The sequence below is a fragment of the Pelophylax lessonae genome (assembly GCF_965119305.1).
Source record: "Pelophylax lessonae genome assembly, chromosome: 4".
In the NCBI taxonomy this organism is placed as follows: Eukaryota; Metazoa; Chordata; class Amphibia; order Anura; family Ranidae; genus Pelophylax; species Pelophylax lessonae.
In genome coordinates this window covers 273,484,599-273,500,813 of record NC_138771.1, presented here as the reverse complement: position 1 = coordinate 273,500,813, position 16,215 = coordinate 273,484,599, and the positions used below count along the sequence as shown (strand labels likewise).

At 39.5% G+C, this 16,215-nt stretch overlaps 1 protein-coding gene across 1 annotated transcript in view; it reads right to left on the bottom strand.

Annotated features, from left to right (window-relative positions):
* Nucleotides 1–16,215, bottom strand: part of FGD6 (FYVE, RhoGEF and PH domain containing 6) — a 189,724-nt gene that overhangs the window by 50,639 nt on the left and 122,870 nt on the right. The window contains exon 8 of the mRNA XM_082254731.1: nucleotides 5,407–5,494. Coding sequence (XP_082110857.1) covers nucleotides 5,407–5,494 — 88 coding nt within the window. The remainder of the gene's footprint in view (nucleotides 1–5,406; nucleotides 5,495–16,215) is intronic.

Here is a 16,215-nt window from a genome sequence, read left to right as displayed (position 1 = left end):
TACGAAAATCGTATGAAAGCTCGTTGGAGGAAATGTCTTGTCCGATTTTCTTGTGTGTACGAGCCTTTGTTCTTCCAAAACCGATACATTTGGGCACACTGGTTCTGACTAGTATGCAATGTTTCTCTTCTCCCTCAGTGTTTCTCCATCACTCAGCTAATGTGACCCCAACGCTGATAAGAGAGGGGCAGACGAGGGTCATTGGTTGTTAGGACACTGGTAGCTAGAAGGTGGTAATGGTGTAAAAAGAAACCTGTCACTTTGTGTAACTAAGGCTTCGTACAACTGCTGGCTTGTATACAATTTGTGGGCAAATTTTAGGCATTTTGCCAAGGCCCCCCTGAAGAAACCTCAAGCCATTCTGGTCGAAAAATGCTGATCTAGACCTTTGTGATTTCACCTGCAGAAAGGCAGAGGGTAGTATAACTGGTACTGCACATAGTAGTGTCTACAATACTGTCCAGTCAAAAAAGAACTGAAAGAATAATTATATACGCTATTGTAGACACACTGGGTTCCTTCCTCTTTAGGTGGCATCCCTCTTTTAATCAGATCCCATCTCTTTTTTTTTCCTCTAATCTTACCAACTCTAACTAATGCTGGCCATACAAGCTTAGTTTTTATTAGTGGCTAGAAGAAAAAAAAAAAAAAAAAAAACTACTGATTCCATAATCCATGCAAATGAGGTGGATGGAGGATTACCCCCCCCCCCCCCTCCAGACACTGTATTCATTGGGGTTGATTTACGAAAACTGAAGCATGCAAAACCTGGTGTAGCTGTGCATGGTGGCCACTCTAACTTCAGCTTGTTTAATTACTAAACCCACAACAGTAAAATCAATGTGTTAATGCAGTAAAGCATGCTGGTTATACTCACTGTGGAACCTAAGGCGTTAATTCTCCACATTGTGTAGAAAGGCTGTTTGATCCTGTCTTCTCTGATCCTCCCCTTCCTCCACAGTCCCCAAACCATCTCCTGATAAGCTTTGGAGGCATTCTGCACATGCTCAGTTTGGTGTGTATTGCTAGAAGGTTTTTATTTTCTTCTTGGGAGAGTGCATATGATCAGCACAGAGCCAATCAGCACTGTCCAGATAGAAAGTCAGAGGTCATGCAGCCTCATAGGACAGTCAGAGTAGAATGAAAACTGCTACTACAAGCTTTAACCAGACATGAATCTCCTCTATTAGTAAATCAACCCCATTGTATGGCTGCAGCCATTGGCTGTCCAAGATTTTTTTGACATATCCCTTTGACAGAAGTCAGTTAGTGTACATAATTATACATGCAAACAGCCATGCACAGCTGTGGCTGCTCTCAGCCTGTATCCATCACAGAAATACATTTACTTTGAAAGTGTACAGCACTGCATGCCCCATGTAAATCAGCCTAAAGAGTTCTTAAACCCAAAATCAAAAATTTAATATACTGCAGCTTACCAATCATTAGATGTAGTGGCTGCATTAGTTTTCTTTTTTTTAGGTTATTTTTCTGGCTCGGTTTTTCACTTGGTAATCTGGCCAGTAACACACCTGTATTAGAGCACCACCACTCTGAATGAAGCAGCACAGAGGTACCTTTGTACAGCAGCATTGTCAGTCTGGGGGGAGTGGAGTGTTAGCTGTACTAGCAGATTTAGATACACTAACAAATTAAAGCCAAATTCTAAATAGTGATAAAGGTTTTACTTAACCACTTGCCGACTGCTCACAGTATATTTACTGCGGCAGTCAGCCCCTCACAGGCAGAGCGAAGTAGGTCTACGTCACTAGCCTGTGAGGGTCTCAGGAGCGAGCGCGCGGTCACGGACCCCCCCTGCGCGTGCGACTGGCGGACCCGATCGTCCGCCGGTCACTCGCGATCGTCGGTGGAGAGGGAGAAAGGCAGGCGGCTAATGTAAACAAGCCGCTTGTCATTCTCCCCTGTGTAGGAATAGTGATCATACAGTTCTACTATGTAGAACCGTTGATCATTGTTCCTACACCTCAAGCCACAGCCAATCACAGTTAGAATCACGCCCCTAGGGACACACATAACCCCTCCCTCTCAAAAAAAGTTAACCCCTTCACTGCCAGTGTAATTTTACAGTAACAGTGCATATTTATAGCACTGTAATATTACTGTAGTAATGTCACTGGTAACCCAAAAAGTGTCCAAAATGTCAGTCAAGGGTCCGATCTGTCTGCCGCAATGTCGCAAAAAAAAAAAAAAAAAAAAAAAAAAAAATCGCAGATCGCCGCCATTACGCGTTAAAAAAAAAACAACAAAAATTACAAAAATCTTTCCCTTTGTTAGTAAACGCGATAACTTTTGCGCAAACCAATAAAAATACGCCTTTTGCTATTTTTTTTTACCAAACATATGTAGCATAAAACAAATTGGCCAAAAATGTTAAAAAATTTAGATTTTTACATTTTTTTGGGGGGAATTTCATATAAAAAAATGTGAAAAATATTGTTATTTTTGCAAAATTGACGCTCTTTTTTTGTTTATAGCGCATGATCAAAAAATCGCACAGGTGATCAAATACCACCAAAAGAAAGCTCTGTTTGTGGGAAAAAAAGGATGCCAAATTCGTTTAGGTACAGCGGCGCACGACCGCGCCATTGTCCGTTAAAGTCACGCAGTGCCGAATCGCAAAATAGGCCCTGGTCAGGAAGGGGGTAAAATCTTCCGGGGCTTAAGTGGTTAAATAAACAAAACTTTTTAGTGTAGCGCAACACCTTCCAAACACAATTATGGTATATAACCCTGAATATATTTTTTACCAAAATACAAGCCATGAACACTATTGAATTATACAGTGCATTGAAAAGTATTCATACCCCTTGAAATTTTCCACATTTTGGAATTTTTATTGGGATTTTATGTGATAGACCAACACAAAGTGGCACACAATTGTGAAGTGAAAGGAAAATGATAAATGGTTTTCAAAATGTTTTACAAATAAATATGTGAAAACCGTGGCATGATTTTTGTATTCAGCCCCCCTGAGTCAATACTTTGTAGAACCACGTTTTGCTGCAATTACAGCTGCAAGTCTTTTTGGGGATGGCTCTACCAGCTTTGCACATCTAGAGAGTGACATTTTTGCCTATTCTTCTTTGAAAAATAGCTCAAGCTCTGTCAGATTGGATGGAGAGCATCTGTGAACAGCAATTTCCATGTCTTGACACAGATTCTCAATTGGATTTAGGCACGGACTTTGACTGGGCCATTCTAACATATGAATATGAATATGCTTTGATCTAAACCATTTCATTGTAGCTTTTGCTGTATGTTTAGGGTTGTTGTCCTGCTGGAAGGTGAACCTCCACCCCAGTCTCAAGTCTTTTGTAGACTTTAACAGGTTTTCTTCTAAGATTGCCCTGTATTTGGCTCCATTCATATTCCCATCAGCTCTGACTAGCTTCCCTTTCCCTGCTGAATAAAAGCATTCCCACAACATGATGCTGCCACCACCATGTTTCATGGTGGGGACGGTGTGTTCAGGGTGATGTACAGTGTTAGTGTTCTGCCACACATAACCTATTGCTTTTAGGCCAAAAAGTTCAATTTTGATCTCATCTGACCAGAGCACCTTCTTCCACATGTTTGCTGTTTCCTTCACATGGCTTCTCACAAACTGCAAACAGGACTTCTTATGGCTTTCTTTCAACAATGGTTTTCTTCATGCCACTCTTCCATAAAGGCCAGATTTGTGGAGTGCAGAACTAATAGTTGTCCTGTGGACAGATTCTCCTACCTGAACTGTGGATCTCTGCAGCACCTCCACAGTTACCATGGGCCTCTTGGCTGGTTTTCTGATTAATGCTCTCCTTGCCCGTCCTGTCAGTTTAGGTCGACAGGCATGTCTTGGTTTGCAGTTGTGCCATACTCCTTCCATTTTCAGAGGATGGATTGAACAGTCAGGGCATTGTGCTTCCTGGGTCCAAGAATGAAATGCTACCCCCCCCCACAAACCCCACCCCCAAGAAAAATAAAGCCCAACAAAAGGCCCCCACATCCATTACTTTATATCTTGATAGTTAAAGCCAAAATTACATTTATCAGGAGGTCATGCCTCCAGTGATGCCTCTTCCAACATGGGGTCACATTGTTGGCCATGAGTTGGTCAGCTGACTTTCTCCTCCAGTTTCTGCCTCCTGTCCCGACATGGCATCTCTTTGCAGCAATGGGCGGAGGCGCGGAGTGGATGGGCGGGTGGTCCGCTGTGTGGGTATGGCAGCGTGTTCTCTGCTGACTCCCATCATTACCTCTAACAGCAGTGGCACCAGGCCCCCCACAGTGAAAAAAAGCAGTGGAATGGGCAGGCTGAGATGGGCAGGGCAAGGCAAAGTGGGCAGGGCAGTTGGGCCCCCCACAGTGACGGAACTCCAGAACCTAGTCGCAATAGCGACTGTTGTAAATCTGGTAGTTCCGCCACTGTCTTAGGCGTCAATTTGCCACCCCTCTCAAAATGCAGCCTGGGTCCAATGGATCCAGCAGGACCGGCCCTGTGAACAGTGCTCTGTGAGATGTTTAAAGCTTGGGATATTTTTTTTATAACCTAACCCTGCTTTAAACTTTTCCACAACTGTATCCCTGACCTGTCTGGTGTGTTCCTTGACCTTCATGATGTGGTTTGTTCACTAGAATTCTCTAACAAACCTCTGAGGGCTTCACAGAGCAGCTGTATTTATACAGAGAATAAATTACACACAGGTGGACTCTATTTACTAATTAGGTGACTTCTTAGGTGACTTCTGAAGGCAATTGGTTCCACTAGATTTTAGTTAAGGGTATCAGAGTAAAGGGGGCTGAATAAAAATGCACACCACACTTTTCAAATATTTATTTGTAAGAAATTTTGAAAATCATTTATAATTTTCCTTCCACTTCACAATTATGTGCAACTTTGCGTTGGTCTATCACAATGAATTGCGTTGATAGTGATTAGGATTATTATATTGGCATAAATAAATAAATAAAAGCTGATCATTGTGAGCACCCCTGTCAGCGGTAAATGGTTGGTCTTAACCCTCTAATTGCTACATCTGCAGGACAACTTGTTCTGCTGAAAAATAACAGACATCTCCAGCTGCAAAAAAAGGAACAAAAGCCTAAAAAAGAAAATTTGTGCGGCCTTCACATCCAAGAACTGATAAGCTGTAATATCATAAAGGTTTGCTTTTGGATTTAATACCACTTTCATGTTCAACTTGTAGGATCCAAAGCTAAAGACAATGTCATTCTAATCATACATATAGGACTGGCAGTACATTATTCAACATTACACTTTACACAAGATGCAACAATCAGCATTTTGGTTTTCATAGTAGTAAATGATATAGGATACTATAAATGACATAGTGCACGCCACACACACACAAAAGATTCTTCACACTAACAAGCTGCATTATGTACCTGTTAAAAGTAATCTGTACTGAGGAATCCTTTGAACTGGTTTGAGTAAATAGTGCTTCAGAGCCAAGTTAGCACAACGAGGGCTAATCTGAAAAGAAAAGAGGTAAGTGTTTAAACAGCTTTGTATTCCATTACTGTGTGTCTACTGGTGGGTTTCTACTACGTCTGTAATTATAGACCATTTTCGTATTTGTATTTGACAGCAAAATGTTATAGTACTTCAAGTATACAGCAATGAAAATTAGAAAATCCCTAAAGACAAAGAACACAGGGAAAAAATATGTACCTGTTCAACACAATGGAAAAAAAATAGGGTCTTTTATTAATTGTTCATAGAAATATAAATTTGAAATAAGATGCTATTTATTACTGCCCTATGTATTTCACTCATGATATATTTAGGTTTTGTGGCATTTGAAGAACTCCTGGCAGAAACTTTTTCATGTGTAAGTGCTCATGGTTTCATACCTTTAGCAAAGATTTTGTTCATTTTTTTCCCCCAGTCCCTCTTCTCTGAGAAAAAGGAGGTGCAAGATTTGAATCCCAGGCTTCCTTGACTGTGACACCTGTTCTGTAAGACCGGTGGCTGCTATGCCCTGTAATCCCGGGAATAACTTGTCTCTGCCCCACTGTAGTTTCTTACAGAGAGCAGGGATGCAATTCCGTCCCTGCTCGCTGAATTAGGCGGACCCGGGAGTCTGAGACTCCTGGTCTGAACTGCCCACTGATGCAGCATCAGAAAGAACCCCAGGAGTCTCCTGCCCTCTCTCAGTAACCCATGCCTGCAAAGTAGATTAGCACTATGTGTGCGAAACTCATTTAGTTAAAAAAAAAAAATGTCTAATGTACGTGCCCACATTCACTACAATTCCCTTCCTTCTCACTCTACAGATATGCATGATGGGAACTGTAGTTTCAAATAGCTACAGATGGCAGAATTTGATGTCTCCCTGAATTTACACCTCTTTCTTATGACAAGAGAAGCTTTTTTTTTTTTTTTTTAATTGGAGTGATGACATCCTAAATAGTGCATTCTAAATTTCTCCTAAATAAACTACTAAAAGTTAATTTGTTTACATAGGTCAATGTACTTATTGCAGTTTTTATGTGGTATTCTTGAGTTCTACTTTAAAGCTGGCCATAGATGGATGGAAATTCCATCCCTGTATGTCCGTTCCAGTTGGACAGAATTTGGGCCTTAGATTGACTTCTGTCCAATGGGAATGTGGGAAAACATTTGTCAAATCAGCCACTGATCGGTGTATTCTAACAGCAGAAAGTACTGCTCTCAAAATACAATGTCCAAGCGGTGCTAAATATACAACAGTAAATAGTAGTGTTTGTCATGCCATGTGCAATAATGCTCGTAGTTTATTATTATTATTAAGGATTTCTAGAGCGCCAGCAGTTTACGCAGCGCTTTACAATATTAGAGGGAGACAGTACATTTACAATACAATAAAATACAAGAGGAGTAAGAGTTTAGGCAACAAGCTTTGTGAACTGACAGCTCTTATGTCTAGGGACAGCTTGGACCTTGTTGAAATTACAGAGACATGGTTCAAGGATTCAAATGACTGGGAAATAATTATACCAGGGTACACGCTAAACAGGAAAGACAGAGTAGGGAAGAGGGAAGGTGGAGTTGCTATAAGGCTAACATCAATTTACCCCCTTAAGGACCAGGCCTTTTTCTGACACCTGTTGTTTACAAGTTAAAATCAGTATTTTTTGCTAGAAAATTACTTAGAACCCCCACATTATATAGTAATTTTTTTTATTAAAAAATGTTTTTTGGCACTTTATATAGTCATTTTATAGTCATTTTTTTTATTAAATGTTTTTTGGCACTTTAAGGCAGTTGGGCGGAAGTGACGTTTGAATTCGCTCCGATGCTCCAAGGGCATAGAAACATAGAATGTGTCGGCAGATAAGAACCATTTGGCCTATCTAGTCTGCCCAATATATCTGAATCCTATGAAAAGTCCCTGGCCCTATCTTATATGAAGGATAGCCTAGAGTCAAGTAGGGGCCATCTTTCCCTCACTCGACTTCCTGCCCATCAGGCAAGTGGATCGGATTGTTTGCCCCTGCTACCGACGGCTCCAGTAAGCGGGGAAGACAACCGGAAAGCAGCGGGAGGGGGGTGGGCACTTCTCCCGCCACCCATAAAAGCGATCCTGTGGCAAATCCACTGCTGGGACCACTTTCATGTGAAAGAGGACCACCAGCCATGTAAGAAAATACTGGGGTTATGGCAGCTTTCTGCTGCCATAACTCCCGTATTTACCGTCAAAGTAGCGACGTAAATACACAGTGTGCGGTCCGGAAGTGGTTAAAAAAATAAATTATATAACTCTGGGTCTCCCTTACAACCAGAGAAGGATCTTCCCTTAGAATAAGTGTAGTATACAGACTCCCAGTACAGACTGAAAATTATGATAACTTGTTGATTGACGAGATAACTAAATTGGCAATGAAGGGGAAGGTTTGAGATCAACATTCCTGACATTACCTAGAATTCTCAAACTGCTATTACAAGCAGGAGCAAGGATGTAATGGAGGTTAATGAGTTGGGTTTCTCGAAACAATTCGTAAAAAGCCCAACCCGAGGTGACCATATTCTAGACCTAGTAGTGACACTTTATGGACTTATAATTCATTTTTCATTTTTGAATTAACTTTGTGGACTGATTTTTGAATTTGTGAATCTCGGCACATGCCACTTTACTCACCAATATTATTGTTATTATAGCGAAGTCACTTTATTATAGGTATAATTTTACATATAAGTTTAAGCGCAATATGTTTATCTCCGCTGATGAAGTCCCTCCCCTTGGGACGTAACACATACAGAGGGTAGGAGTTGTGACGTCACTCGCTGTCTCACGTAAATACATGAACAAGCTGTTTTACCTCGCACTGGGTTCTGTGCTTTTTCAAGTAAGAGGCGCATTTTGTTTTTTAATAAAGACGTCTTCATCAATATTACACTATGATCTGCTTATATCTTCTTCCTGGGCTGATCGTATGGGCCAATTGATACCAAGAGAACTACTCTGTTTGGTCTGTCTGATCTGGGTCTGATAAGGAAGTAGGAATCCGGATGGCACTCCAGTGACCTAATTATCCTTCTTTGGAGAGATAAAAGACATAATGTTTGTGGCCTGCTGTTAGTTCAGGGGTCCACTAGCAAGGTGAGAGGCCAGCATATATGGTGGAGGATATGCATGATTGTATCACACCCATTCATCGGATATACTAGATGATATATGTTTCGGAGCACACTCTCTGCATGGGCTTCGTTTGCATGGACTTTTAACTTGGACATGTTCTTGTAAATCTTTATTATAGGGGCTGAATATATAGCTTTATTTATATATTTAGCACTGCACTATTGATTTTTGATTATACAGTCTGCTGGTTATGTAAATTGACCAAGTGTTAAAGTGTTCAGCAGCTTTTACATAGGGTGATTTATTGGTATTTGTGCCGATACAATTTTTTATCATATTTGTTTGTTCATATAAGCAGATAAAGTGAAATGGGTAACATCTCAAGCTCAGAAGTATAAACATGTACCGGTATTATCAGGACCTGATACATTCCATATATGGAATACAGGCATGCAGTGGTTTATTGATCAGTGCCAGAGTGTTGACAACAAAATTTTTAGCAAAGAATCAACTAAGTTTAATGCTGCATGTAAATTATTGTTATCTTTTTATGAATATTTAGGCTCTGAAATGTGTGTTATTACATGTGGGCATTCCAAACACATACAAGGGACAGAACAAAGCTTTCAGGAGAATCCATTCATTGAGATTGTGAAAAGAACTGTATGCAAATTAGATAAATGGAAAAGAACTTGGTGTTTAGTGTTTAGCAACAATACTACAGATGAGGTTGCAGGAAACAATAAATAAATGATTGAGCAATTTTTATAAAAGATTCCAAACTTTGATTTGGTTATTAAATTATAGTTAGTAGATTGTCCTAATTTACTTCAGGCTACCCAGCAATAGTTGAAACGTAAATGTTTTGGGCAACCTGAAGTTTCTAAAATTGCTGTTAAAAATCTTTGCAATAAGCATTTCTGATAAGAGTAAGAACTCTGGTTGTGGGAGGAGTTTTTCTCGGGGAATTGGCCAATCGCAGTTCATGGGCAGGCCCCAGTCTGTCTCCAAACAATTTCTTTGTTTTTTCTATAATCAGGAAAGTCATATAAAAAGTAGTGTACACGTTTTTTGCAGATGTACAATTAAAATCTGTCAAAAAAATTATAAACTTGATAAACGAGATGGTTACCAACAGTATATTGGGATACAAAATGTGACAGCTACGACTGACAGTAATAGATTATCTTCTGCGCTCTCTGAAAATAATTTGGCATTTAAGGCATGTACAATTAGTCCTTACAGAGTAGCAAAGATCCAGTTACACAAACTAGCTAGCTATCCCATGACAGTTTTCATTTCTTATGTGGCTCCAAGAATGACAAATATTTGCGTCAATCCTTCCAGATACATGGAAGAGAGTCGATGGACGAAAAAAAAAGAACAAAATATATTTAAAAGGTACTATTACCCAGGGGCGTAACTACAGGGGATGCAGGGGTTGCAATTGCAACCGGGCCCCATGCTCCAGGGGGCCTGTGCGGCTCCCCTGTACACCTGGATAGGAATGGCGGCGGGGGGGGGGGGGCAGCATGTAGAGAAATCACTGTCCTCCTTTTTGGAGGAGATTGGTTCCTCTGTATGCTGCCCCTGCCACTCCTCCTATCCAGTTCACTTGTGCTCTGCTGTCTCTGGGCTCCCGTGTGCTCCCCTGCTCCCCCCCCCCCCACTGTGCTGCCGGCTTTCTCCCTCCCCTCTCCTGCTGGCTGCTGCAGGGGATGTGTCACAATAGAGAACCAGGAAGGGGTCGGTAAATATGTAATTTACCAGCTCCTTTCTTTTCTGAATGGACAGACCCATAGTCAGTGACATTGTAAAAAATAACATAAAATGATAAAAAATAATACAATTAAAATACCAAAAAATAAAAACTACTGACACCAGTGGGTGAACTTCCAGGATCGCAAAGGTCACACTTGCGACTGGGCCCTGGCATTCCACCACCGTGGGGAGGCCCCAAGATGGAAGGAAGAGGGCCCACTGCAGAACTTGTGAAAGGGCCCCGCAACTAGAGTAAAGGGCCCCAGGAGCAGTGGGAAGAGCCCCAGGCTTGAAGGGAAGGGCCCCGGCCAGGGGTCCGGGGGGGCCCTTCATGGTTTCTTGCACCGGGGTCCTGAAGGTTCTAGTTACGCCTCTGCTATTACCTACTAATGTAATTGTTTTAAGAAGATTTTTAGGCCTTGTCAACTTTTTTTGGGAATTCGTTCAGATTTTTGCAGACAAAGCAACTGTCTGAGTAAATCCGAATGAATTATGGAGGCTTACTGAGGATAGAAGGCAAACATTTTTAATAATAGGAGAGGCCTTATATACAATCATTTGAAGATCTAAAGAAACCCCTTATAAATTCAGTATTTCTGATTAATGTAGATCTCTCTCAACCATTTTACCTTCTAGTGTATGTGGATGATGAGACAATTTCATCAGTAAAAATGTGTTAAGTGTGCATTGTACAATGCTATAAGTCAGACGCATTGTGGGTTGTGCACCACTTGTTTTGCTAACACCTCAGGTTACACTAAAAAGTGTTATTACAAAGAAATGCAAGGGGGGTTAATTCATAAAGATTTGCCTAGTGACAATTGGATCTTGAAGAGAAAGGCTTGTCAGTTGAAGTGAGAGATAAATATTTCTTGACTCAAATGACGCAATGTGAGAGACAGAGCCACAGTTGTGTAATTAATCATGAAAAAGTCACTTCTTCTCCTTTTAGTGGACATTTGTCAGGAATAATTTTCGACGTGCTATGAGTAGGCTCCTCCCCCGCACACGGGGGAGGAGCCTATTCATAGCACGTCGGTCCTTGGAGGTACACAGACCTTGCACAGTCTGACTGTCTGACGCTGTAAGCCGGCACTGCTCAAGTGCATGAGAATGTAAGTGCTTTTCAATGCTTTATTGGTTCAATAGATAAAAATCCAGAGAGCACTAGATCCCTTCTTCCATTTTATTTCATACTGAGTTCCTGGCCCACGTGGAGTGTCAGCCGGAGCAGATGAAAAGGGGAGACCAGGCTGGTATCCATATACATCCCAAAGCGTGTATGACTCTTATGAGTCTATCCCTAAGGTGAGCTGCTAATCTTGCACTAACCACTGGGAGCACTGGAGAGAAGCATGGAGCACTTTACACTGTTTTGATCACGGATGAAGATTGGTTTCTTTATTTGATTTTATTGATCACTTATAATTCTTCACCATTGGGACTTTATGTATCACTGTTTTTTACACTAGGATTGTTGTATGATTTATGTATATAAGCATTAGGTTGCTTTCGGATTATGAGTTTTATATGTACACTGTATTATTATTTTGATTAATTCACTTGGCGCAGCAATAATTTTATTTATCTAGTCACTGGTGTTTTGGGTTTGGCACTGATTGTTGGCAGCCTTGTGCATACACTTATATTGTTTTTTTAATTTAAATTGCTTTATCGTTTGCGCTGATTACATTATTATTAGTTAATGAGCCTAGAATGGTCCATATTGATCAATGAACATTACTTAAGAAAAACATTTATTTTTATTTTTTTTTTGGATAAGAAATTGATACTTGTTTTCATTTTCTCTCCTAGATATGTCTTTTGTTTCCAAGTTTAAAGAAAATAATTTTCTTTGTTTGGATTTTTGAATGCCACTATGACCATGAGACAAGCACAACTAAACCTGTTTGTCACTATTTTTTTGTTTTTGCTTTCATCATTACTTCCTTTCTAATTGTGTTATCAAGAAACTTTGGACTTTAACGTTTTCCTCATATGGACTTGTTTCATAAGAGACATTCTGATCATTCATCATTATGAGAGGGGGAGTTGAGATGTGATTCTCATATATGAATTTTTTTATGAATTGTCTGATATGGGAGGATATGAGTGTTTAGAGCCTGAAAATATTTTACACATTGTGTTGCTTATTCAAATAGAATGGATTATATAGTTATGGGAATATTATGTGTAAAATCTGCTGTATTAATCTTGATGGTAGTGTCAAGATGGAAGGAAACATAAGTGACTCCGTGTTGACTTTGAAATTTGATACGTTTTCCTACACAACCTTTGTTAGTCTAGTTCCTTGGAAGATTGATATAACTGCAACAGCTAATAATGGTACTAGTTTAGTTTACATTATAGTTGTTACATCAAGGTTTCTTAGTTATTTTACAGAAACACATATTATGATAAACCTGTAAACATAGAATTTTTTTTTATTTAACGCATTTTGTTATAACACACACAACTTGGGAAAGTTAGATGGATGGGCTGCTATAACAAGAATGTACAATAATTGTATATTTGAAGCATTATTATCAATTAGAGGATAGATTTATCTTATTTTAAAAATAATAGATTTAGGAATTTTACATGACTTATGGATATATACTTCTATTGAAGAAGATGCTAATTATAGCTACATGAAAGAAAAAAAAAAGATATAGTTAAAGTACATATAGGCTTGTGTGGAAGATAAGGATCTGATTTAATGTGTTCAAACAGAGTTACTTTTGAACTAAATAATATGAAATGTTGAAAAAAAAGAGCATAGAAAAGAGTTGCTTACTGGTGAAAGATAGATAGATAGATAGATAATATAAAAATGAATATGGCAATCGAATAATGGAGAGTTGTGATTACTTATCATACTTAGAATTGTTTGGTGTGAAAGATGTAATGTATAAAAGCTTATATTGTACAAATCATTTAGTTATAGAGACATTTCCTAGGATAGAAGAGAATTTATTTATTAATAATTTATAGTATGGAGTAATATAAATTTACATATCAAAGATATTATTTACTTCTTCCTTACATTGAAATAGGTATATGATATGGTCAACGATGTAAGAGTTTTACAAAAGTTAAAAAAATTTATGAAATCGAAGGAAGAAAATCTTTGATGATATTAAATCCTTTGGATGGAAAACTAACCTAAATGAATAAATAATATAACGATTTAGACCCCATTCACACTAGCGCGACTTGTCAGACGACTTGGTCGCCTGACAAGTCACGGTGGGTCGCTCACCATTGAATAGTACAGGACCCGTTCAAATAGGAGCGACACAAGTCGCTCCGACTTAGAAAAAGGGTCCTGTACTACTTTGGGGCGACCTGGAGGCGACTTGCATTGACTTCAATGATATGAAGTCCGTGCATGTCGCTTCACAGGTCGCCCCAGCAAGTCGCGTCGCCCCTGTCTGAACGGGGTCTTGTAACTATTTCATTCCATCAATAGACTATATTTTTCACAGGAAAATCTCCAGGATTTGTAGAAGTGCTTATGTACATTATCTGACATTTCCAGTTTTATTGTTTATTGTATTGTTTGTATTATAAAAAAAAGATGATCAGAGACATTTCTTATTTAAGATGAATGCACTTTTATTAGTTGATTATAGTGCATTGAGGGAATTGTTAGAGATTTAGAGTTTAATATTATTTTAAATGATAAAAGTCTCTGAATTACATATGAATGTTATAATGTAATGTGTTAGTTTTGAAGGTTACTTTAATATGTCTTTGTGAAGGATAGAGAAGCCATTTTGCTATGTATATATTTCTAATCTGAGTTTCTATGTTGGGTGGAGTTATGTACCTTACTATAGACTCAAACCATATATGCAAGAGTGGGTGTTACTTTTATATTTCTAATTACTACCTTCTTGGGACACACTTTTTGCTGACATCGACTTTACATATAGTATAAAAGACAACTATATCAACAGATCAAGCAAAGATGAGAAAAGAACATCCTACACTCTGAAGACACGCAGCACCACTCTCCCACCTTTTGATGCGTTAACCTTTCTGTTTTGTTCTTTTTCAAATGTTTTGCTTTACTTTAAGAAAATAAACAACTTTCCTGAAGTATCGTGACAGCTGAGAAGTCGATTTCGAAAATGATGCACTACAATCTGTTGGTAGATCTAAAGGAGATTGGCCAATTCGATTGTAACTTCCAGTGAGCTTAAAAGTGTAGGTCCAGCCAAAACTAAAAGTGTCACTAAGGCCCCTTTTACACTAGGGCGACTTGTCCTGCAACTTGGGACTGCAAAGTCACATGACAAGTAGTACCCCATGATTTCCAATGAGTACCTTTCATATCTGTGCGACTTCAAGTCACAGTGACTTCAAAGTAGTCCCTGCACTACTTTGGTCCAACTTTGATGTGACTTAAGGTCCATGGACCTCAAGATTACACAGGCATTGCTTCAAGTCCAGTCAAAGTCACGTCAAAATTGTGGCAAGGTCGCATAAGTGTGAAAGGGTCCTAAATGCAATTTTTTTTTTTTTGGATAGAATGTAGAGAGTTTAGAACCACTGTCAGGATTTATTGCTGTTTGTGCCCCTGTAGGGAAGATTCATCCTCTCTATTTGTACTGTTTACCATTATCATCAAAGGTGAAAATAAAAAGAATATCCCAAATGTTGGTGTGTAAAACCAAATTAACACAGCGCTTGCATACAAAAAATCAATTATAAGTGAAGTAGAAATACAAATGTGACCCAAAAAAATTAAAATAACTGTAGATACTGAATAAGTGTCCAAAAACTACTTCAGTGCAATACATTTCCACAACAATGTCCAAATAAGTGATGCATCAATAAGAAGTGCTCCAGTGCAGACATAAAACCACTCGTGCTCCAGGTGACTGTGACCCCTCCAGGAACCCTACTCACCAGAAAATATGGCCCCTGGCTAGGGTCAGATAAGCCTGTAAATGAGTGGATGTAGGAATGCACCAAAACTTCTCCTTGACTATAGAAGGGCTGGATAGATAATCCTAATCGGTGATGGTCCTAAATGGCTCCAAGCAATCGTTTAGGCACCCTCAAACCTTATGAATCCAGATTGCAGTGATGGGATGGACCGCAATGTCACTCAAATGGGATTGAATTTTGTAAGATGGAGATGACAGATAACCGCCTTCCAGCGGTGTAGCCTCTGATGTGAGATGTCTGACGTTCACACAGCGACGTAACCACGAGCGGAGAACCAGACAAGATTTCTCCTCAGCTTCGTGCCGCTTTTCATACTGTTACTTCATCCGCCTCAGCCGGCTGACAGCCACTCTCACCATTCAAATTCCCAGACACGCACGCAAGTGGGCACTACTAGTGATTGCAGCCTAGGATACGCCCACATCTGCAGAAAGCCCCACCCAACCTACCTTGTTCTCAAAAATAAATATAGTGTCAGCGCTAAAATGGTTTATAGGAAGCAGCATGCAATTAGTGCAGATATACAAACACCAAAAATACATATAATAAAAAAAATGCAGTGCTAAACGTAAATAAATAACCATACATATAAAATATTCTCTGTCAATACAGAAAGTGCATGAGAAAGTGATAAGATATGTTAATTAGGTGAAAAAACCACAGAATTAGAGAAAGTGTCTAGTTTTAGTGACCCTGGTGACACCCCGGAATTCCCCCACTTTGGAGGGATTTCCCCCTCAGTTCTTGTCCATTGAAACCACTGTCATTAGGACAGGAAGTGAGGAGAAATCTCTCTAACAGAGCCCTGGATAACAGTAAAACCCAATAGGATCTGTAAGCCTTCTTCACTCTATCCAAAACTAAAAATTACGTTTTGTCTGGACCTGCGCTTTATTAACCACTTGTTGACCGC